We start from the raw sequence: 24234 nt of genomic DNA, 5'->3' as shown, positions 1-24234 counted from the left end.
TAGTGATTTTCTCTGTTGATGATTTCTCGTGTTACTATCAGGAACATAGCACTTGTGTAATCAAGTCCAGTCAGAGATGAAGGAAAAATGAGGTCTCTGGAGCTCAGTGGCCACCATGGCTCCTCCTGGTACACAGTGACTCCCTAGACCTCCCTAGATGATATTGACTCGAATATGTACCTACCCTCACGAAGGGCCTCCCACTGACTGTAGGCTTGGCAAGAAGGAATCCTCCTGCTGCTCTAGAGGTTTCTGTGTTTCAGGTTCAGCTTCCTTAAGTATCCACTGATTACCCGCCTCTTTGGGAGACACTGCAGGTCTCTATTAATGATAGAGCCCACACTAACTAGATCTTTCCCAGCCTTCAGGTATTCTTATCAAGTTTGGACAATTCTCCATTCTCTATCTTGGAAAAGTTCCCCTAATCACATAAAAGAGTCTAGATTTTGGAAACCAATGCACTTAATTTCTCACCTGAAGTCCAGAAAACTTAAATCTTTAGGCTGCAAAGGTCACTTAGGAGAAGATGAAAAATACCATTTCTATTCATGGGGCTATTCACAAAACAAGTCAAAATGAAATTTTTAAAAATGCACAGGGAAGTTCAAGTCTTACATTGCTCAGCTACATATTTCCTTAGTATCTATTTACTCAAAAATTGTATTAAATGTTTCCCAGTGAGGAAAATATATTTCACATAAATTCATCCATATCATTAAAATGTTTTGTTTTTGGTTTCTTTAAAAAAATGTGTTCCATGGGGCTTTCCTGGTGGCGCAGTGGTTGGGAGTCCACCTGCCGATGCAGGGGACACGGGTTCGTGCCCCGGTCTGGGAGGATCCCACGTGCCGCGGAGCGCCTGGGCCCGTGGGCCATGGCTGCTGGGCCTGCGCGTCCGGAACCTGTGCTCCGCAACGGGAGAGGCCACAGCAGTGAGGGGCCCGTGTACCACAAAAAAAAAAAAAAAAAAAAAAAGACATGTTCCATCAGCACCGTGTAATTGTGAAACATCAAGAGGTGGGGATATATTGCTTAAGGCTTGTGATTTCATCTTGCATGTTGTTCACTAGATGTCCAACATACGTAGACAAAATCAAACACTTCTTTTTCAAAATCTTATTCGCATGAAAGTAGACATCCTTATCTATGCCGTTTCTGTCATGCCATAAGTACATGGGCATAGTTCTCTGATGGCTGAATATATCTCCATTATCTGGACATTTTTATAATAATGTCCCTAGGGAATTAAATTAACTCTCTGAAAGGTGGACTTTCTCTACATTTACAGACATTTAGTATAGTCTATATGTAAGGAAGTGGCTAACACTATGGGCAGCTGATTTCTATTTCCTTTCTAAAATCTAGCTTGATAGGTTTCATTGACAAGAAAAGCAAACAAACAAACAAACAAAAAGGTGAGCTGAACAAATGGCTAGAAAGCATAATTACATACAGGATATTCTCATATTAGGAACAAAAGAAAATTGTGAGGATTAATTTTGTATGAATGTTAACTGAATTCGTTTGTTAATTTCCAGCCAAAACAAAAAAAAAGAAACCAAAAACTTGGATCAATGTAATTGTGTATCAAGTTAGTGGCAAACACAGAGAAGAACTATTTAAAGTGCCTTTAAAATATAATATATGGCCTCTGCATCCAGTATAATATACTGTAAGGACAAAAAGAAATGTAAAAGAATCTTAAACTGTATTCGTAGATGTGTTGTTAAATAATAACATTGGTTTTGCTAATTTGAATTTCATATATCAATATCTTAAGAGTAGGATAGTTCAAATGTTAAATTTTTAAAATATTATTAACACTCAAAATTTTTAAGTAAAATAAAGGAGATACAAATCTAGAAACAATGAAAGTAAATAAAAGTCCTGTAATTAAATTCAAAAGTATCAGTTTGAGATCTTGATTTATTTTTCTCCTTTTTAAAATATATATTCTTAGCTCTGCCACTGAAAAATCCTAAAACCAATGACATCACAGCCTTAAAGACTATCTCTAACATTCACATCATGACCTCTAAATACATTTTCCAATTAACAGAATCAAAACCCCTTTAAGAAATGTTTAATTCTAGGTCTGAGAAAGGCAATTGACAAAATGAGCCACTAACATCTTGTCAAGCCAGAAAACAAGGCTATTGGGATAATGTCCAGAGTACATAGGAGCAAAATTGCAGGGCTTTCCACTGACAAAAAGGACAATTTGAGCATCAGAAAGAAAAAACAAATGACTGTAATATATTGAAATACAATAAATGTACAAAAATACATGAGTTCATAATAATACTTAAACAAATAAAAGCTCAGTTGTTACTTTGGAGGTTGCTAAGGTATCAGCATTCTTAGGATTTACTCAGCCAAAATCAGAATGTGGGACATTCTATAGAGCAAATGACCTGGTTCCTTCAAGTAGTAAATGGCATTTAAAAAAAGTAGGGGAATGGAAAATAGTTACACATTAAAAGAAACTCAAATCAAACTCAGTGTATAGACATCTTTTACATCCTTCTTTTACCAAACCATATTTTTACATAGTTAAGAAAATAAGAAACTTTTTAATGTGGATTGGGAATAACTTTAAGAAATTTTTGTTAATTCCATGATACTGTTAATTTTCTGAAGCTATCGTTGTTATGTTAAAGTTCAGAATATAAATAAATTGGGGGAGAGGATTATGAAACATGAATAGCCAAGTGTGGATAATTGTTAAATATGCATAATGAGCACATGGGTCTTATTATTCTATTCTCTCTATTTTTCTGTATGTTTTTAAATGTCTAAGATAATTAAATACCCCACAAATATAAACACAGACACACTGCATCCACTATACTGTAATCTATTATAAATCAAAATCTTCTGGTGATAGAAAAAGTGTCTAGAAGTATTACCTTCTGTGTTATTGTCAATACAAATAGACCAGTGTTACTGGTTACTGAACTCTTTTACTTGAATTAGCCTTATTGCTGAGATAAACATTAATTAATTCTATAAATATATACTGAGCAGTTATAATCAACACATATATTAGACACTTGATTCATAGACAAACATGATCCCTATCCTAGTGGACCTGAATTACATAAAATGTTAATTTATATTCCTGATTTTCTACATTTGCTACTTCATTCATTCAACCATTTATTCAGCAGTTTTTATTGAATGCTTACTTATTGAATGTGTCCCAGGCATAGTACTGGGCATGGAAGAGGAAGGTGATGAACAAAATATATGAAATTACTTTCTCATGACCAGTGCATGGGCTATTTCTCCAATGTCATGCACCATTACATAACTTACCCCTCAGATACAGCACATTTCTAATTCTCCTCACACATGAAAATTCTTTTCTTAGTTCCATTTCTGTTTAAACTTCTTCTGTGAAGCCTTTTGTGAAACCTTTAAGAATTCATATGTTTAAAGCATATTCATTTATCTTGACAGTATATTTTATTGCAATTGTTGGTTTAGGTGCTGGTCTTCTATTAGAATTTATCAAATACGGGGAATAATCTTAGTTTTCTTTACATTATTATTTAAGAAACTCTAGTAAATGGTAAATTTTCAATACTTGGGAGAAGAAGGGAAGAAGAAAAGAAGGAAAGAAGAAAATCAGTTATATAGCAGGTGGTCTAAACTGCCATCAGCAAAGAGAAAACTATAGGAATTTAGAAAATAAACTCTTCTTTCTTACATGGGATGAACCTGGGAAGAAGCAGGGAGTAATAGTTTGATATACTTCATTCACTGGGAATTTCACAAGCTGTGAGAGTGCTGCACCTTTTGTGAAAGGAGCAGACAAATAGATTTTGGCAACAGTAGAAATTGCTAAACGGCAGAAAAACATCATCCCAGCAAGATATTTCACTGCAGCCTCCCATTTCAACCAGAGCGATCAGACTCAAGGAAAGTAAATTTCTAGTGGATCCCTTTCATTGATCTCACATAAAGAACTGAAAGGCCCCCAAAGGTATCACTACTATCTTATTTGACTTCCAAATAAAATCTGTATGTGAGCTAGCAGAAAATACCAATTGTGACAGTTCATTTCACAGTTCTACAGGAAGAAATGTCAGGAGAGTGGAAAAAGAATATGACCAGCAGCCAAACTGTAAAAGAACAGGTACAGAGGGAACAAAAATGGGAATATGAGGAAAGAAAGAACATTAGGGGAAGTTTTGCCAAGGCAAGACAGAATTGCCTTAGGATTCTTAGTTGTTTCACATTCATCCTTCCACCCCACTCCCAAGGAACCAGCTGTACTTGCTTAGAAATATTTTTTAGCCCTTTTATTTCCCTACAATCTTCATCGTCACTTACACTTATTAAAATTACATTACCCTATAACTGTCTATTGGAGAATGAGCCACTCAGAGCAATTTAATTAGTTGATAAAGCCATGGGATTTATGTTCTTTTTACATTTCTGTTTTATTATGACTAAGAGACAAATGAAAGTGGAAAAGGATTATAATGTTATATAGTCACAAGTTTAAATGTGACCATCTGAGTTTCTTGTATGTGTCTTTTTTGGATTTGAAGACATTTGTCTAAAAAATTAATTTTAATTATGTATGTGTTGTTTTTGACAGAGAAATTGTGAAACAAGTTGTTCCAAAGATCAGTTCCAGTGTTCCAATGGTCAGTGTATATCAGCAAAATGGAAATGCGATGGCCATGAAGACTGTAAATATGGAGAAGATGAGAAAAACTGTGAGCCAGGTAAAATTCTTGAGGCCATATTTCATTTAACTAGTATTTTAACTTGGTTAGAATTTAACTTTAAGCAATGATATGCATAAAACAGTGGCAAATAATGCACATATTTACTGTTTTTAAGAAATAATCTGAAATATCTGTAGATAAATTAATTGGTGTGCCCTTCATATGTTTTGAAAGTGTTTTGGCGGGTAAGATTGTTATTATTTCAAGATCCAAGCATTACTCCCCAAAATTTGGTTTTCTGGTCTCTATATTTTTCTACACCATTTGGAGTTGTTTTTCCAAGACAGCAACATGAAATATGTTGAAACTGTAAGTATAATAAAAGTCAGGTTTCAATTCTGGAAATTAAGGTTATAAAACAGAATGTAATAGTTTCAATGTGATACCAACTGAGAAAAAGGATGTCTATTATTTCTATTTGTATCATGGTCCAAAATAAAAATAAAATTAAGAAGCAAAACCAGAGTATAGGAAGAAAAACCCAATTTATACATTTCTGTTCCTTAAACATGACTTTAAATATACTCATTAAATTAACTTTTATACTTAGGAATTTTAATAACAATATTCTACAGGAAAAAAATACTAGGGAAAAAAATCAGTTTGTAATCTATGTCTATGGTTATAAGCACTTTCATGGTTACTTTGAGAGACTAGGTCAGGATTGCAGATACCTGGCACACACATTACCATTGTCCCAGTACCATGCCCATGGTCCATGTTGCTAATTGATCACATCTTTTTTCTTACTGAATCCAGACATATTCCCAGACTCCTTATTAATACAGATCCCTAGGCAAACACTGCCAATTAAAAGAAATTAAATCCCAAGGGAAAAGCTTTTTAGCATTCCTGGACTAAGTAATTTAGACCACAAAGTCATTATGTAAGTACATTTGGCCACCTAGTAGTCTAATATAAGGCCAAGAACTCCAGAGGTTTGAATACAAACTTAGCAAACTCAAGCACATAGACAAAGAAAGGCCTCGTCATTATTATGTCAATTAATTAAATTGGGTATTGGTAGTAACTTACTTATCCACTTTTAAAAAAATTTTTCCATATCATAAAGAAATACTTCGAATTCTACAGACTCTGCTAATCATACATATATTCATATTTAAAACCCCAAACCAAAAAAAAAAAACTTCTTAAAACTTATGTAAATATGACATTTATATCAAAACAGCCAAATAGATATCATGGGGTCTATGAGACCATGCCAAGATTTCCACTTTTAGCTTTATACAGTGCACATTATGAATTAACATTCCCAAAGGTCACTAAATCCTATTACAGTTTTAAAAATAATTTGAGGCTTTTGTCTTTTAAATAAATTAATTGAAAATTGTAAAAAAATACATTTAACTTCACAAATCAGGAAGATGGAGGTTATAGAGGGTTTTTTTCTTTCCCTTTCTTTCTTTAGGCTAGTGAGTTGAATACTTATTGAACAGGCTATTACATCATGAGGTATATTTAGTACAATGCAATAATATTGTAAAGCACATCTTAAGTCAATATTTAATATCAGATGTTGAATATAGCTCAAATAATCTAAACTGTTTTCATTACTATGTATAATTTTTATATGCTTTTATCTATCAACCATTCATTCTGTTCACTAAATCTAAATTTCAACTTTATATTCAGCTTCTCCTGCTTGCTCATCAAGTGAATATATATGTGCCAGTGGAGGATGTATTTCAGCATCTTTGAAGTGTAACGGAGAATATGATTGTGCTGATGGTTCAGATGAGGTAAAATCTATTTTTTGGTTAAAATCTATGAATTACATGAATTAGGTTTGAGAAAGCAAATATAGTAAAAAACAAAGAGACAGAATCTTGATTCTTAGCACTGTCTAAAATGTCAAGACAAGAACATTGAATACAGTAATTTCAGCAAATACCTGAATCTTCATGCTGTCCATAGACTAAACCCTATTGTCATTTGCAGAGGTGATATTCATTAAATAAAAATAAAAGAAATCCCACAGTATAATCAATCTCCAGTATTGTCAGCTGCATGTTCATCTTGCTTGTGACGATAGCATTATCATTAATGAAAACTGCAGTGGCCTTTTGTATTTGAACAGATGGACTGTGTGACTGAGTGTAAGGAAGATCAGTTTCGATGCAGAAATAAAGCCCACTGTATTCCAATTAGATGGCTTTGTGATGGAATTCGTGACTGTGTGGATGGCAGTGATGAAGACAACTGTGACAGAGGTAAGGTACTTTGTATGTGTGCATGTGTGTGTGTGTGCGCACGCGCGCCTGCAAGTAAGAGAATGGCAAGAATGACAGTTAAGATGCTACGCAGAATATTTACATAGTGTGCTAGAGGCAGAGGATAAGATCATTAAATGATTCTCCTTTTCTAGTTTCATTACATAATAGCCTATTCTAAATAAGCAAAATCTGGCTCATTTTCAGACAAGAGTATAAATTCGTCTTCATATAACAAAGACAACCAAAATGCAAGTGTTTTTTGGGTGCCTATCATGAGCATGTCTTTGGACTAGTTGTTGGGTCAGGGATGGGGATATGAGAAGAATCCAGGGAACATAGCCACTATAGCCATTCCTACCAAAGTATTTTCTGGGCACGTTTCTCTTCCACATTGCTTGCCTGGTTTCTGAATGACTAGAAACAGCATATGGTATACTATACCACACCTACTGATATGCTAGATCATATATAGGTTATAGGTGTGCCCCAAATTTCTTTCTTGCCATATAGTTGAGAAAATGACCTACATTATTTGTCAGTCTGAAAGAAACTTTCTGTTTTATAGCATCATTTTTTTCCAGCTATGGGAAAATCCTGACAGATAACTTTTTAGTTTAAGTCACCACATTAAAAATAGCAATTATGGCTACTTTAGAGTTAATGAGTGGAAAGCAAAGAAATTATAGGGTGAATCTTAAAATGATCACAAATTGTAGCATTCTTATTATTTTCATAAGATATATTATGAAATATATATCTTATCAATATATATTATATATATATTTATATATATTGTTTAAATACAAAAGTTATTTTTACCTACTTATAAAAGTCTCTCAATCAACTTTGCATTTTAGAATATTTGGAACATCATCAACAGAGATGATATTAGATATTGACATATGTTGCAAGGCATTTGAACATTCAGGGTTTACACAGTTTAAATGGGCCTAAAGTATTTACTTCTGTCAATATCTAGTTGCTCAAGGAAAAATACCTTCTACTTTCTTTAATATTAGATCAAAACTTTATGATGTCCTATATTTCTATTCCAAACCTGATAAAGTATTGTTATATCAGCAGAAGAAATCCTGTTTCTCATTTGGAATCTGCAGTACCTTATAAAAAACTGTAAAAGATTAAACTTCCGTAATAGCCGTTTCTACTTTCGCTTAAGTTCTCACACTCTCTTTCTGTAATTGGTTACTGTAAAGAAAGCAAACTTTGTGGACATTCTGGTACCAACAACTCATATACAATCTTATAGTCAAAGACTTTGGGACCACAATTAAGCTACTCGTCATTTACCATTTTCTAATTAATAAGCTCTATCCCCTCAGCTTAAGTCACTGTCACCAGTCTTGTTCTTTTCCTTGTGGCTTCCTATCTGGGCTATTAGTGACCCAACTGGTCACCAGTACATCCTATTCACTGCTGCCATGTTCATCTTATTTAAATGTAACTCTGGTTTTGTCAATCTTTACTTAAAGCTCTTCCTGGTTAGATACAAATATCACAACCTGGCAGTCAGGGTTATAAGAGAATGATCCCATTTCACCTTTCCAGTCTTATAACTCTACTAATCCTCTTTATGTACCCTAAATTCTAGCCAAACTGGAAGATAATATTCAAGCAATATCCTCCATGCTTTTCAACATCTTTCTTGATTATTCTACTATTTTGCCATCTCAATACCTTTGCCAGTAAAAATTATATCTATTCTTTTAAGTCCATCTCAGTTACTACTGTGTCTTCAACCAAATTGCAGTCTTTTTTTAGTTTCCCTAGGAACCATTTGATTGCATTCCTATTGTCATGTTCTTCCTTCTAATATAATCACTTCTGTATTATTTGACTAAGCTTCCCTGTTGGAATATGAGTTTCTTGATGTGAAAAATTAGGTATGCAAGCAAAATATGGAAGTACATTTCAGGCAGTGGGATCATTATGTTCAAAGTCACAGAGGTGAGGGAAACGATCTGTTTAGGAGCCACATGTAATTGAGGAGTCATGCTGTAGAACTTGGTTTTAATATTATGCATGTTGAGGAGTTTTCCAATGCTTTTGAGGAGTTTTCTAATATTTAAAAAGGAAGGGGTGATGGGATTTGAACTATGTAACAGCACAGAGAATTTACTGAGATGAGAATCAAGCAGTCCAGTTTCTTGTCTTATCTCCACGGACATTTCTGTGCTCATGTTTTCATACTATCAAGTTCAGCCACAGTGAAATGTCTCCAACAGCTGTAGAAACACCTGGAAAGTGAGTGTGTGCCTGGGAGGGTGGGTGGTGGTGGGCAATCCTTTTAGGATTTAGCTACTTGTTTAATATTGGATTTCATAAAAAAATGTGTTTGAACAAAGGATTCCAGGTTAAAAAATCAAACATTAAAGTAAAAAACTGAACATTATAGTTTTTGAAATCTGAGATAACTTTCAGATTTAAAATGACTATTAAATGTTTAAGCTTACTGAATAAAAAGAGAGTTGAGAGCTTTTAATTCAACCATTTAGAAATATGTCAAAGCTCCCCTACCCTCCCTATTTCTGCTTCTAACATTTCTTGGGTTCCTTTGCTGCTAGGTAATTAAATTCCAATGGAATACCTTGTTGGTTAAAGTGTTTGATCCTGTATGGATGTACCATAAGGCATGACCAAGTTCAGATTTCTAGTATTTGATTTGCTTCCAGGAAGTTGTTTAGGTATTGGGAAAAAGCACTTCAAGGCACTGAGGAGATAAAATGCCAGAATAAATAGCTCTTCTATTAAATGTTACTTCCATTCATCTCAAATCTGGACACGTGAGCTAACAGGGGCTAAGTGCTGGGGGCTGGAAGATAAGAGAGCTGTAGGATAAACATGGAACATTTTCAATGTGAATCAGTTTTACTGGTTTACTTTAAAAGGACTGAAATCCCAAATACTATGGAATTAAAAGCAGCATTCACTTTTTTTTTTAATAAATTTATTTATTTATTTTTTGTTGCATTGGGTCTTCGTTGCTGCATGAGGGCTTTCATGCGGCGAGCGGGGGCTACTCTTCGTTGCAGTGTGTGGGCTTCTCATCGTGGTGGCTTCTCTTATTGCGGAGCACAGGCGCTAGGCGCAAGGGCTTCACGAGTCGTGGCGCATGGGCTCAGTAATTGTGACACACGGGCTTAGTTGCTCCACGGAATGTGGCATCTTCCCGGACCAGGGCTCGAACCCATGTCCTCTGCATTGGTAGGCGGATTCTTAACCACTGTGCTATGAGGGAAGCCCAGCAGTCACATTTTGAAAGGTAAACCGTGTTGCCTTAAGGAAACTTGGTGTTTGTTTTGGCCTGAGCTTTCAAACTTTATTCTTTATAGCAATTTTGTTGGAAAAGATATTCTTTTTAGTAATTATCAGCTCAAATGTGTATATTATTATAGAAATTATAAAATATTATATATTTAAGCTTATCTCAACTCAAATAAAGATGAGAACTCTAGATGATTATTTTCTGTGATGTTTCACTTGTCCAAATTTCTATGAAACTGCCAAGAGCTAAGTTATATTTAGACATAGGTTGTTGTTAATATATACTTATCTATTTTTCTAATAACCTCCCATTGAGCTGATCAAGAACATGACTAGGAAACTGGGATTTTAAACCAGCTAATCTCTTTATATTATACCTGTTTTTAATTGTTTATGTGTGCTTCATGCCATTTCAAAATAAACTTGTTAAGTTAAGATGTCTTGGAAACCCCCCACCCCCCCAATGCATTGTTTGCAATGCAAATTCTTCCTAGTACAATAGGAAACCTTTCGTAGGTTATCATAAAACCTTTGCCTTTCTGCTACAATTATGATTTCATTTATATTTCTCTTCTTCTTAATAAAAATAGTGGCATATCCAACACTTTTTTTGTTTTATTTATTTATTTTTGGCCACACTTTGTGGCATGCAGGATCTTGGTTCCTCCATCAGGGATCGAACCTGTGTCCCCTGCAGTGGAAGCCTGGAGTCTTAACCACTGGGCTGCCAGGCAAGTCCCATGTCCCACACTCTTATGGGGAAAATGATAATGTTATGTAATGCAATACCTTTGGGAACTCATTTTTTTTCCTTTTAACAAGACTGATGTGCTACAAATAGTTTTTTTTAAATAATCAGAGGATGTCAAGAGTTCACAAATTCTGTTTGAATTTAGTCCATTTTAGAATGGAACATGCGATGAGATTTAGTCATTAGAATCTTTATTCTGAAAGAATACAACTCTATTTCATATTCTATGGATTTTGATATTGAATTAAGCCAAAGCTCACCTCAAACCAATATTCATATCTTTAATACTAAAGGCTGTTCATGTTATATCTTTTTGTTTTCAGAGTTCCTAAATGGTAATGTATTTTCTTGCATTGATTTTGATAATTGAGATTATTTTAAAAATCAGGGCATTTTTAGAGTTGAACATTGCAGATGTTTGAAAGAAAAGGGTGTCCCAATGCCAGATATTGTACTGTCAGAAGTCTCACATGGTGACATTCACCTTGCTGCACTCACCAAGGACCTGCCTTTTTCTGTGTCTTAGTTTGTTAGTGCTCAGGGGTGTCAATTTAAGCTGCACCAGTTCTGTTAAGCATTTTTGCAGGAAAACTTAGACCCGTTCTGAATGGTATCACTATAAATTCCTGGCCTCAGCTTCAACTACCACTCAAGATTCTAAGCAATCTACCTATATGTTTTTAATGATCTCTCTCTACCATTAACCATATCTGGTTTTTAAAAAGTTGATTTGTTTTCTCACATTCCACCTCACAGCAATAGTAAAAATCATGAGCTTTTTTCAACATCTAGACACAAAATTAACTAAGCTACATATAGCTGTGCCTAGCATTTCCTCCTTCCTTTCTCTTGAAATGGAAGACTTGTCTTCCAGCCTAAGGATAATCCTTTTATTTTGCTTTAGATCTCAACTCCTTCACACTTTCTTGATTCTCAAGGAACTCATTATCTGAATTACCATTTCTGTCTTTTGTATCCTCAACATTACCTTGTCTACTGAATTCCTTAACTTCCTCTTTTCTTCCTCCCCTTTAAGGGTAAAGTTCTGGACTACAAATTCTTCATCTATAATAACGAACTACAAACATTTCACTAAACCCACCACCACTTTCTCTAAAGCTACTCTCTTAGCATCATTTAAATGTGCTAACTATTAACTTCCTGTTAGAAAAGTTTTCAGGTATTTCTCCAACCACTCTGGCTACTTCTTCTCAGTCTCTGCTAGATTCCTCTTTATCTATTCAAACTTTAAACGCTGAGTTTCTCTGTGTTCTCTTCTAAATTTCAAATAATAACTGTATTCTGATCATTCCCACCTCTACATTTACACTTCAGAAACCTATCCCATATTTCAGACACATTTATCCACTAGCCTGCTAAATATCACCACATGATTGTCTTACCAGTAACCTAAATGAATTGTCATTATTTCCACTAAACCTGATCCTTCTAATGCGATCTTTTATTTATTGAATGACACCAACATTCACTGAATGACCCCAACAAACCAAAAATTGAGTAGTACTGTGTTTCACTACGCACTCTCCTTTACCACCCTCATCTAGTTAGCCATCAGATCCTGAGGATTCTACCTCCTGAAGAGCTCTCAAATGTAGCTACTCTAAATCAGGTTTCCATCAGTTGTTTTCTGGACTGCTGCAAGCCCTCTTCAAATTGGTCTTTTTCCTCCCATCTTGGCTTTACTACTCCCTATCTTCATTTCTAAGTTTTCCTCACTGTAGCTAGTGTTGTCATTCTAAAACCCAAATCTGATTCTGTGATTTCCTAAGTTAAATCTTTGCTACTGGAAGTGAATTACTAGAGATTAGTGTGCAAGTCAAAACTCAGAACAAGAAGAGCTTATTGACTCTCACAAGCCTAGACTCATTATTCTCTCCAAAGTACATACATAAAATGAACAATGCTTCTTTCTTGGAATTTTCTAGGCTTGCAAGGATGAGCCCTGTCATTCCCCAGCTCCCTGTTTTAATAAACATATCCATTTTTAATATGTTAATACCTTCAATCATCAAATCTCACCAATATAGAAATGATACTACTTATATATGAAATTTAAATTAATATAATTCTCTGAGAGCAGTCTTATTAATCTTAATTTTAAATTCCCATCAAGTTTCTTTGTGTGGTTTCCCCATGTACTCCTTACAAATATGAACTTATAAATCTTAACCATACCTCTTTTGTAGCATATGAAGATGTTGAGCCCCATAGAAATTAATACACTTTTCCAAAGCAAGACAAAGCAAGTTCCTATCTCCCTAACCATTGCTGTTTCTGCTATATATTGCTACATATCTAGACATACAACTAAAGTTTATTCATACTTTGGGTCCTTTGCCTGTGGTGGATGTATTTAATTTTAAGTTAGAACGTCCCTGTATTCTTTTTTTTTTTAACATCTTTATTGGAGTATAATTGCTTTACAATGTTGTCTTAGTTTCTGCTGTATAACAAAGTGAATCAGCTATATGTATACATATATCCCCATATCCCTTCCCTCTTGTGTGTCCCTCCCACCCTTCCTATCCCACCCCTCTAGGTGGTCACAGCACCGAGCTGATCGCCCTATGCTATGGGGCTGCTTCCCACTAGCTGTCTGTTTTACATTTGGTAGTATATATGACCATACCACTCTCTCACTTCGTCCCAGCTTACCCTTCCCCCTCCCCGTGTCCTCAAGTCCATTCTCTACGTCTGTGTCTTTATTCTTGTCCTGCACTTAGGTTCTTCAGAAACTTTTTGGTTTTTTTTTTCTTTGATTCCATATATATGTGTTAGCGTATGGTATTTATTTTTCTCTCTCTGACTTACTTCACTCTGTATGACAGACTCTAGGTCCACCCACCTCACTACAAATAACTCAATTTCATTTCTTTTTATGGCTGAGTAATATTCCATTGTATATATGTGCCACATCTTCTTTATCCATTCATCTGTAGATGGACACTTAGGTTGTTTCCATGTCCTGGCTATTGTAAATAGTGCTGCAGTGAACATTGTTGTACATGACTCTTTTTGAATTATGGTTTTCTCAGGGTATATGCCCAGTAGTGGGATTGCTGGATCGTATGGTAGTTCTATTTTCATTTTTTTAAGGAACTTCCATACTGTTCTCCATAGTGGCTGTATCAATTTACATTCCCACCAAGAGTGCAAGAGGGTTCCCTTTTCTCCACACCCTCTCCAGCATTTGTTGTTTGTAGATTTTTTGATGATGGTCATTCTGACCGGTGTGAAGTGATACCTCATTATAATTTTGATTTTCATTTTTCTAAGGATTAGTGATGTTGAGCATCCTTTCATGTGTTTGTTGGCAATCTGTATATCTTCCCTGTATTCTTTTTTTTTTTTAACATCTTTATTGGAGTATAGTTGCTTTACAATGGTGTGTTAGCTTCTGCTTTATAACAAAGTGAATCAGTTATACATATACATATGTTCCCATATCTCTTCCCTCTTGCGTCTCCCTCCCTCCCACCCTCCCTATCCCACCCCTCTAGGTAATCACAAACCACCGAGCTGATCTCCCTGTGCTATGCGGCTGCTTCCCACTAGCTATCTGTTTTACGTTTGGTAGTGTTTATATGTCCATGCCACTCTCTCACTTTGTCACAGCTTACCCTTCCCCCTCCCCATGTCCTCAAGTCCATGCTCTAGCAGGTCTGTGTCTTTATTCCTGTCTTACCCCTAGGTTCTTCATGACCTTTTTTTTTTCTTTCTTTTTTTCCCTCAGATTCCATATATATGTGTTAGCATACAGTATTTGTTTTTCTCTTTCTGACTTACGTCACTCTGTATGACAGACTCTAGGTCCATCCACCTCACTACAAATAACTCAATTTCATTTCTTTTTATGGCTGAGTAATATTCCATTATATATATGTGCCACATTTTCTTTATCCATTTATCTGTTGATGGAAACTTAGGTTGCTTCCATGTCCTGGCTATTGTAAATAGAGCTGCAATGAACATTTTGGTACAGGACTCTTTTTGAATTATGGTTTTCTCAGGGTATATGCCCAGTACTGGGATTGCTGGGTCGTATGGTAGTTCTATTTGTAGTTTTTTAAGGAACCTCCATACTGTTCTCCATAGTAGCTGTATCAATTTACATTCCCACCAACAGTGCAAGAGGGTTTCCTTTTCTCCACACCCTCTCCAGCATTTATTGTTTCTAGATTTTCTTTTTTTACATCTTTATTGGAGAATAATTGCTTTACAATGGTTTGTTAGTTTCTGCTATATAACAAAGTGAATCAGTTATACATATACATATGTTCACATATCTCTTCCCTCTTACAGCTCCCTCCCTCCCACCCTCCCTATCCCACCTATCTAGGTGGTCTCAAAGCACCGAGCTGATCTCCCTGTGCTATGTGGCTGCTTCCCACTAGCTATCTATTTTACGTTTGGTAGTATATATATGTCCATACCACTCTCTCACTTTGTCAAGGGTTACCCTTCCCCCTCCCCATATCCTCAAGTCCATTCTCTAGTACGTCTGTGTCTTTATTCCTGTCTTACCCCTAGGTTCTTCATGACATTTTTTTTTCTTAGATTCCATATATATGTGTTATCATACGGTATTTGTCTTTCCCTTTCTGACTTATTTCACTCTGTATGACCGACTCTAGGTCCATCCACCTCACTACAAATAACTCAATTTCGTTTCTTTTTATGGCTGAGTAATATTCCAATGTATATCTATGCCACATCTTCTTTATCCATTCATCCGATGATGGACACTTAGGTTGTTTCCATCTCCGGGCTATTGTAAAAAGAGCTGCAGTGAACATTTTGGTACATGACTCTTTTTGAATTATGGTTTTCTCAGGGTATATGCCCAGTAGTGGGATTGCTGGGTCATATGGTCATTCTATTTTTAGTTTTTTAAGGAACCTCCATACTGTTCTCCATAGTGACTGTACCAATTCACATTCCCACCAGCAGTACAAGAGTGTTCCCTTTTCTCCACACCCTCTCCAGCATTTATTGTTTCTAGACTTTTTGATGATGGCCATTCCGACTGGTGTGAGATGATATCTCATTGTAGTTTTGATGTGCATTTCTCTAATGATTAATTATGTTGATCATTCTTTCATGTGTTTGTTGCCAATATGTATATATTCTTTGGAGAAATGTCTATTTAGGTCTTCTGCCCATTTTTGGATTGGGTTGTTTGTTTTTTTGTTATTGAGCTGCATGAGCTGCTTGTAAATTTTGGAGATTAATCCTTTGTCAGTTGCTTCATTTGCAAATATTTTCTCCCATTCTGAGAGTTGTCTTTTGGTCTTCTTTATGGTTTCCTTTGCTGCGCAAAACTTTTAAGTTTCATTAGGTCCCATTTGTTTATTTTTGTTTTTATTTCCATTTCTGTAGCAGGTGGGTCAAAAAGGATCTTGCTGTGATTTATGTCATAGAGTGTTCCGCCTATATTTTCCTCTAAGAGTTTGATAGTTTCTGGCCTTACATTTAGGTCTGTAATCCATTTTGAGCTTATTTTTGTGTATGGTGTCAGGGAGTGTTCTAATCTCATACTTTTACATTTACCTGTCCAGTTTTACCAGCACCATTTATTGAAGAGGCTGTCCTTTCTCCACTGTACATTCCTACCTCTTTTATCAAAGATAAGGTGACCATATGTGCATGGGTTTATCTCTGGGCTTTCTATCCTGTTCCATTGATCTATCTTTCTGTTTTTGTGCCAGTACCATATTGTTTTGATTACTGTAGCTTTGTAGTATAGTCTGAAGTCCGGGAGCCTGATTCCTCCAGCTCTGATTTTCGTTCTCAAGATTGCTTTGGCTATTCGGGGTCTTTTGCGTTTCCATACAAATTGTGAAATTTTTTGTTCTAGTTCTGTGAAAAATGCCAGTGGTAGTTTGATAGGGACTGCATTGAATCTGTAGATTGCTTTTGGTAGTAGAGTCATTTTCACAATGTTGATTCTTCCAATCCAAGAACATGGTAATCTCTCCATCTATTTGTATCATCTTTAATTTCTTTCATCAGTGTCTTATAATTTTCTGCATACAGGTCTTTTGTCTCCTTAGGTAGGTTTATTCCTAGGTTATTTTATTCTTTTTGTTGCAGTGGTAAATGGGAGTGTTTTCTTGATTTCACTTTCAGATTTTTCATCATTAGTGTATAGGAATGCCAGAGATTTCTGTGCATTAATTTTGTATCCTGCTACTTTACCAAATTCATTGATTAGCTCTAATAGTTTTCTGGTAGAATCTTTAGGATTCTCTATGTATAGTATCATGTCATCTGCAAACAGTGACAGCTTTACTTCTTCTTTTCCGATTTGGATTCCTTTTATTTCCTTTTCTTCTCTATTTGCTGTGGCTAAAACTTCCAAAACTATGTTGAATAAGAGTGGTGAGAATGGTCAACCTCGTCTTGTTCCTGATCTTAGTGGAAATGATTTCAGTCTTTCACCATTGAGGAAGATGTTGCTGTGGGTTTGTCATATATGGCCTTTATTATGTTGAGGAAAGTTCCCTATATTCCTACTTTCTGCAGGGTTTTTATCATAAATGGGTGTTGAGTTTTGTCAAAAGCTTTCTCTGCATCTATTGAGATGATCATATGGTTTTTCTCCTTCAGTTTGTTAATATGCTGTATTATGTTGATTGACTTGCGTATATTGAAAAATCCTTGCATTCCTGGAATAAACCCCACTTGATCATGATGTATGATCTTTTTAATGTGCTGTTGGATTCTGTTTGCTAGTATTTTGTTGAGGATTTTTGCATCTATGTTCGTCAGTGATATTGGCCTGTAGTTTTCTTTCTTTGTGACATCCTTGTGTGGTTTTGGTATGAGGATGATGGTGGCCTCGTAGAATGAGTTTGGGAGTGTTCCTCCCTCTGCTGTATTTTGGAAGAGCTTGAGAAGGATAGGTGTTAGCTCTTCTCTAAATGTTTGATAGAATTCGCCTGTGAAGCCATCTGGGCTTTTGTTTGTTTTGTTTTGTTGATTAATGCTTTCTATTTAACTGTAAAGAGAGAAAGAATGCAAACATTTATAATATATGCACAGAAAGAGTACTTATTGCACAATTTTTATAAGAATAAATAATATTTCCTCACATCACCAATTTATATTTCTGTTATAAAATTAACTGTTTCTCTATGACTGCAAAAATTTTTTCCTGGTCATTCTGTTTTTAATGGATCAGTCTGTCAGTTTCCAGATAGAACTGAATTATCTAATAATTTTTAAAGTGTCTTTTCTTTTCAGAACAGCATAATTTTTAGTAAAGAAAATTAATACTATTTAAAATCTAAGTTTCTTTACACTCATTAACATAGAAATGACATGAAATGGAAGGGAATTTATATTTGAGAAAACTTGATTCTATCATCTTATGATCAATATTTTTTAAAGAAAATATGATAGACATGAGTGTGATATCAGATTGTTTTGAAAAGTTAAAAACGAATACCGTTTAAAAAAAAGTTCGGACGTTATATGTTCCTAGTAATATACAGGAAAAAAAATAATGAAATGAGACACTAGATACTGAGCTGAGAATTAGAGGAATATGTGTTTTGCTGACTGGAATTAATTATGCTATATCCCTCTGTCTCTTTTTTGTTTTAAAATAAAGGAGGAAATATATGTAGAGCGGATGAGTTCCTTTGCAATAATTCCCTCTGCAAACTACATTTCTGGGTGTGTGATGGAGAAGATGACTGTGGAGACAACTCTGATGAAGCCCCTGACATGTGTGGTATGGCATTTCACGTGGCTCTAGATTGTACTCTCATCTCCTGATGTAGTGCGCCAGCGTGAATCGATGAAGTGGTGAGGTGAACCACAAATTTTACTGTCTGGGGTTAGGTAGATAAAGTATAGCCACAGATACAGCTTTTGGTCAGGTAATAAGAGATAACCCTGCTCAAAGTTTATGACTTTATAGAGAGCCCTCCTAAATCTGAACTTGCACATGTCAGCAGTATTCAAAAGATAGATTATGGTCTGTCTAGGAGGATTTAGAGTAGTTGACCTTTTGTATTGAGTAAGGTTCATATAAGGACTTTGGCTTTATTAATTGGTGTTTTAGGCTAAAATAATTTTTTTGACAGATGAGCATGGAAAAAAATGTGCATAATCAAATCATGTACTTCCACAAGTCACCCACTACTGAGACTGTGGTTATTCAGAGAAGGGAAATAAATATACATAGAGATATACAGACATTATCTATCTATCTATCTATCTATATCTATATATCTTACAAATGTTAGGTGGAGAACCGCAATTAGGAGTTATTTAACATTTAAATCTGAAAATCTTAACAAAATTTATTTCTTCTTCAAATTCAAGTTACTTCTGACATTAGTCACAAGTGTGATTATGCAACCACGAACTATAAATATAAATGTGCACCTTTAGATCACCAAATTAAATGATTTCCTGTATTTGGTAAACACTTTTTTTCTTCATCTCATTCTTCTGCTAATCTCAGCAAAAAAGGTAATTTAACTTTTAATTTAAAGAAAAATACTACTACTTTGGGTATAACTAAATAGCACATCAGGTGAATTAAAGAAAGCATAGCATGAGTGTATGTTCTTAAATTCTGTGTTCTATTTGGTATATCAAATTAAACTAATTATTTTGATAGATGATGATATTGACTACAGATGTTACAGAAAAAAATCTGAAACAAGGAGGCAGCTTTATTTTAAACACGTTTTAAAATTTGAAAAAGACAGTAGTTAGAGAATTGATCTCTGTAGGTACAACTGATAAGTGATATAACTAAATTTCAATTTCAGTTCTTCTACATAATCTTACAAAGTGAACTCTAGAGAATGACCAGAGATAGTATTGTTTCTGAATCATAATAGTTGAAAAAATATGAGTTTACCAGTATCAAGCCAAAACCTACTATTTTTATAAACTATGTTTTTTTCTTCTATTCTCTATTCCACTTCAACACAAAACTATTGAGTGTAATAGGAAATGTTTGGAAACTAATTAACCACGTGGGGCTCCAGAGTCACCCCCCTCCCCAGAACCACTTCAGGGGCCAGGAAGTGATTCTCAGGGACATGCTGCATAGCTGCTGGAAAACTTGTAACATACATCCAGCTTAATTCTGTGAATATTTTTGCATTCCCCTCAGTCATCAGTATCAACACTGAGTCAAGCTATGATGTTCTGGAGACCGTGCTAAGTAATTGGGATTTAAAAAAACCTGAACAGAACATGGTTCTCTTTGACAAGGAGATCTTATTCTGGTTGGAAAATAATAATTTCCATAAATTATACTTTAAGCAATAGTAGAATTAAGTAAAGACAAGGCAGAGAGGGATAAGATGAACTCTGCCTGAAGGGGAATTCAGAAAGCTACAGTTTTGAAAGATCTATGCTAAAAGTCACCATAGGCATAGAGAACAGTGTGGGGAAAAGTATCATTCATTCATTTAATAAATATTTGTTAAGCTAGAGACTGTGATTATTTGTGGTGATATAATGATGAGAGAAACAGATATGGACCCAGACTTCACAGAGCTGAGAGTCTAGTGGAAGAGGGGTATTAATGATCACAAAAATATATAGTTATAAACTATGATACATGCAATGAAGAAAAAGTATAATAAGTTATAAAAATATACAACAGAAGGATTTTACTCAATCTTGGATTATAAGAAGTAACATTTGAGTTTGAGTCTGAGAAATTTATAGCTGCCAGGTAGGTGAAAGGGATGCAGTGAGAGTGGATGACACAACATTTTAGGCAAAGGAAACAAGATGTAGAAAGGCCCTGAGGTAGAGCGAAGCATAGTTTACTAGAGAAGCTGAAAGACATGTGTGCTTGGAGAATACAGAGCAAGATAGATAATGGATGAAACTGAAGAGACAGGAGAGATACATGGAAACTTGTGAGTCTAGGTAGGGATTTTTAGATTTAGCCTGAAAGCAATTAAAAGTACTATAGAATTTAAAATAGAGGAGGCACATAGCCATATTTATATTTCACAAATACTGGATAGAAATAGGCAAGAATAGTTAAGGCAGTTGCAGAGCTCAAGGCAAGCTATGCGGGTAGCTTGGATTAAGATAATGACAGACCATGATGGCAAAGTATACACAGTTTGAATGTGATTTAAAAAGCAAAATGAATTGGATTAAATAATGGAGTAGTTATAGGAGGCAAGAGACAGGAAGTTGCCCAGTATAATTTGTAGGCTGTTTTCGCTTGCACATTTGAATAGATGGGGAACACAGGAAAAGGAACAGTTTTGCAAGTAAAGATTAGAAGTCTGCTTGAGATGCATCTGAGGAGACCTTCAAGTACTGATTTCAAGTAGGTGCTAGATATTTGGTTCTAGAGCTTAAAGAGCTGGTCTAGAAATATAAATTTGAGAGTCAGCATAAAATGTAGTAGTAAATACTATGGAATTTGTAAGATTTAGGCTGGAAGGGAGTAAAACATAAAGGGGGGGGATTAGGATAGAATATTGAGGGCCACCAACATCTAGATAAATATGAACAGCCAGAAGAGACTCAGGTGAGTGATAACAAAAGGATAAGCAAAAAGAAAAAGGAAGTATAACAAGAGAAATATGAAGGTAATAAAATGTTTCAAGAAAGATAGGATAGTTCCTGAAGAAGCAGGGGAAATTAAGCTTCAGAGCAAGTGAAAAAATCAGTTTTAGATAAGGGTAGTGACCTCTTGAAATGAGTTGATAGACTATATGCAGATGCAGGTGGATGTACACGTATTTAATGATATAATAACATTTTTTTAATCTTTTAATTTCCACTTTTTTATGTATAGTAAGGAAGCGTGTTCATATATAGAATGTGAAAGGTTGGTGTGGTAGGGAGATTCAAAAGGAATGCAGATTTGAATCATTACTGCAAAGAGTAAGAGTGACATTAGATATAGATAGATATAAATATATAGATATAAATGAATGATTTCCAAGTAGTGTTCAGGGCCTACCTGGCATTGATAAATATTCATATTTGTGATATCAGTTGGTCTTGCAGTATGGTCATCTGCAACATTCCTGGGCTTCCCAGATGCAGACACTGGGATAGCAGATGGTTTCATTCATCTAAGTTTGGGATTCTGATAATTAAGATGAAAAAAGCAAAAGGGCCAGAGAATCCAGATTATTTGGACACAAGTGATTTTCTAAAAGTACTTAGAAGAATGTCCAACATATAAAGGTTATCAATAAATATCAAATAAGTAAATTAAAAATGGAATGTGGAATCTAATGTCAACAGAAATGGAAGTAAAGAGAAAAAGGCAATGGTAAATAAGGAAGAGTTAGACGTATCAATGGGCTAAAGTTTCAGGTAAGACTGAAAAAGCATCTTTAATGAGACTGGTTGAATTAAAAAGTTGGCTAACTGGAGATTGTTGTCAGAATTTTTGTTCAGACTTTTAAAATTAGTGGCTTTGTAAATGAAGCAGTTGGAGGAAATAGCAAATCCGGCTGTGTCAGTGTTTCTTATCTGCAGGCAGCAGGAACTGTCATTGGCTGAATTAAGAAGATAATTTTGTTGAAATCCACCCATGTCCACAGCCTTCTAGAAGAATGGGTGGCCTAGGTGGATTAGAGTAAAAGGACATTGGGTATGAGAAAATCAGGAAGTTAAGTGGTGCAGTTATTGGCTAGTTTGCTCATATGGATGTTGATGTCACCTAGGATGCTGGAATAATTTAGATGGAGAGAAATAGCTGTGAGGGATGGTGCTACAGTCTTCAGTGAATTGGGGAGGGGGTGATGTTTATAAGGTTTATGAGAAAATAGAGATAAGAAAAAAATACAACCAAATGCCTGGTCCTCAAAATAACAGTTTTTGTTTTTAGTTTATTTTAAAAAATAGAATATGAATATATAGTAGCAAAGTTCTGGAAGCCATACTAGGAAATTATTATGTCTTCAAATATGAGATAACATGAGGTTTGAGCAATTTAAGAGACATTCCTAAAAAACCTGAAGAGGAGGAACTCTGCTTAGAGTGAAAAACAGATTTTAATTAAAACAAGGAAGGTGGCAAGAAGGAATATGGCATATTTAAGGAGCTAACAAAGAGTGACAAGGGATGAGTCTGTAGGAGTGGCATGGACAAGATAATGATAAGTCTATTATGCCATGTAAAGTATCTTAAATTTTATTCTGGAAGTGATGAATAGCTATGGAAGAAATGATCAGATTGCTGTTCTGGTGGCTTTGGGAAGATTTTAGGTTGGGCAATGAAACTGAGACATTAAGGATTCTACGACAGTCATCTCTGTAAGAAATAATAAATAGCTGAGCTGTTGGAGTTGTAACAGGTATGCATGGAGATAAGAAGGCAAATTTGGGACAATACCAACTGCACTTGTTGACTAATAAGAGTTGAAGCATAGTGAGAGGATGCATTTAGAATAATCCCAAACTTGTGGCTATTATGTGCCACAAACTGAACTATGGAAATAAGACAGCTTGTTTGAGGAGAAGGAGGTCAAGGGAAGATGATGAAGAATTGAGCTTTGAACTTGTTGAATTTTAAATTCCCAAGGGAACGTCCTATAATTAACTATGAGATGCTAGGATTAGATAGCAAATTGAAAGTCTTCAGAATATAATGTGAAGTAAATCCATGAGAGTGAATGAGAATATCTAAGCAGAGAATTCAAGAGTGAGAACATCAGGGGACCAATGATAGAACCGTGCAGTATTCCACATATGAGATTGGGAAGACATTAGAGATGTTTCCTACTTTAGGGGTAGAAGTCTTCAGATTTGATAGTGATGGAAAGGACAAGTGTAAAATTCCCTGGCTTTAATTGTTTATTTAAATCTCATACACACACACACACACACACACACACACACACACACACATTAAAAATGAATAAGTAAGATCACCTTATTTGCCTTAAATACATATCGGCCCATTTGTTTATGGAGACAGGGAGTAAGAAACACAGTTATAGTGTTGTTGGGATTTTTTTTTTTTTTTTTTTTTTTTGCTGAATGACCTATTTTCAATTTTGGATCCATAACATATGCTTGCTCAAGCTCTATTCTGTGTGAAATTGCTCTTTCAGATAGCTGTGTCCTGCCATGTTGTATAAACCATAGGCATAAATTAATTTGGTACACTAAGGGAAGTCAGCTAAGATAAAGCATTTGGAAATAAAACCATGACGTTTGGCTTTTTTTCTTACTTCATTCAACAT

General features: G+C 35.1%; 1 protein-coding gene across 9 annotated transcripts in view; it reads left to right on the top strand.

The window, feature by feature from the left end:
* Positions 1-24234, top strand: part of LRP1B (LDL receptor related protein 1B) — a 1831517-nt gene that overhangs the window by 1667209 nt on the left and 140074 nt on the right. For 7 of the 9 annotated variants that reach the window (XR_013828854.1, XM_079925113.1, XM_079925117.1 and 4 more), the window contains 4 exons: positions 4610-4739; positions 6396-6502; positions 6820-6973; positions 18646-18768. Coding sequence is in view for 8 of the 9 variants with exons in the window: in XM_079925113.1 (XP_079781239.1) it covers positions 4610-4739; positions 6396-6502; positions 6820-6973; positions 18646-18768 (514 nt within the window). In the remaining variant the exon portion in view is untranslated. The remainder of the gene's footprint in view (positions 1-4609; positions 4740-6395; positions 6503-6819; positions 6974-18645; positions 18769-24234) is intronic. The other 2 variants (XM_079925118.1, XM_079925114.1) reach the window with 1 other exon arrangement.

This window comes from Stenella coeruleoalba, assembly GCF_951394435.1.
Source record: "Stenella coeruleoalba genome assembly, chromosome: 6".
Taxonomy (NCBI): domain Eukaryota; kingdom Metazoa; phylum Chordata; class Mammalia; order Artiodactyla; family Delphinidae; genus Stenella; species Stenella coeruleoalba.
The sequence above is the reverse complement of the archived record's forward strand: the minus strand, read 5'-3'. Positions and strand labels throughout refer to the sequence as shown.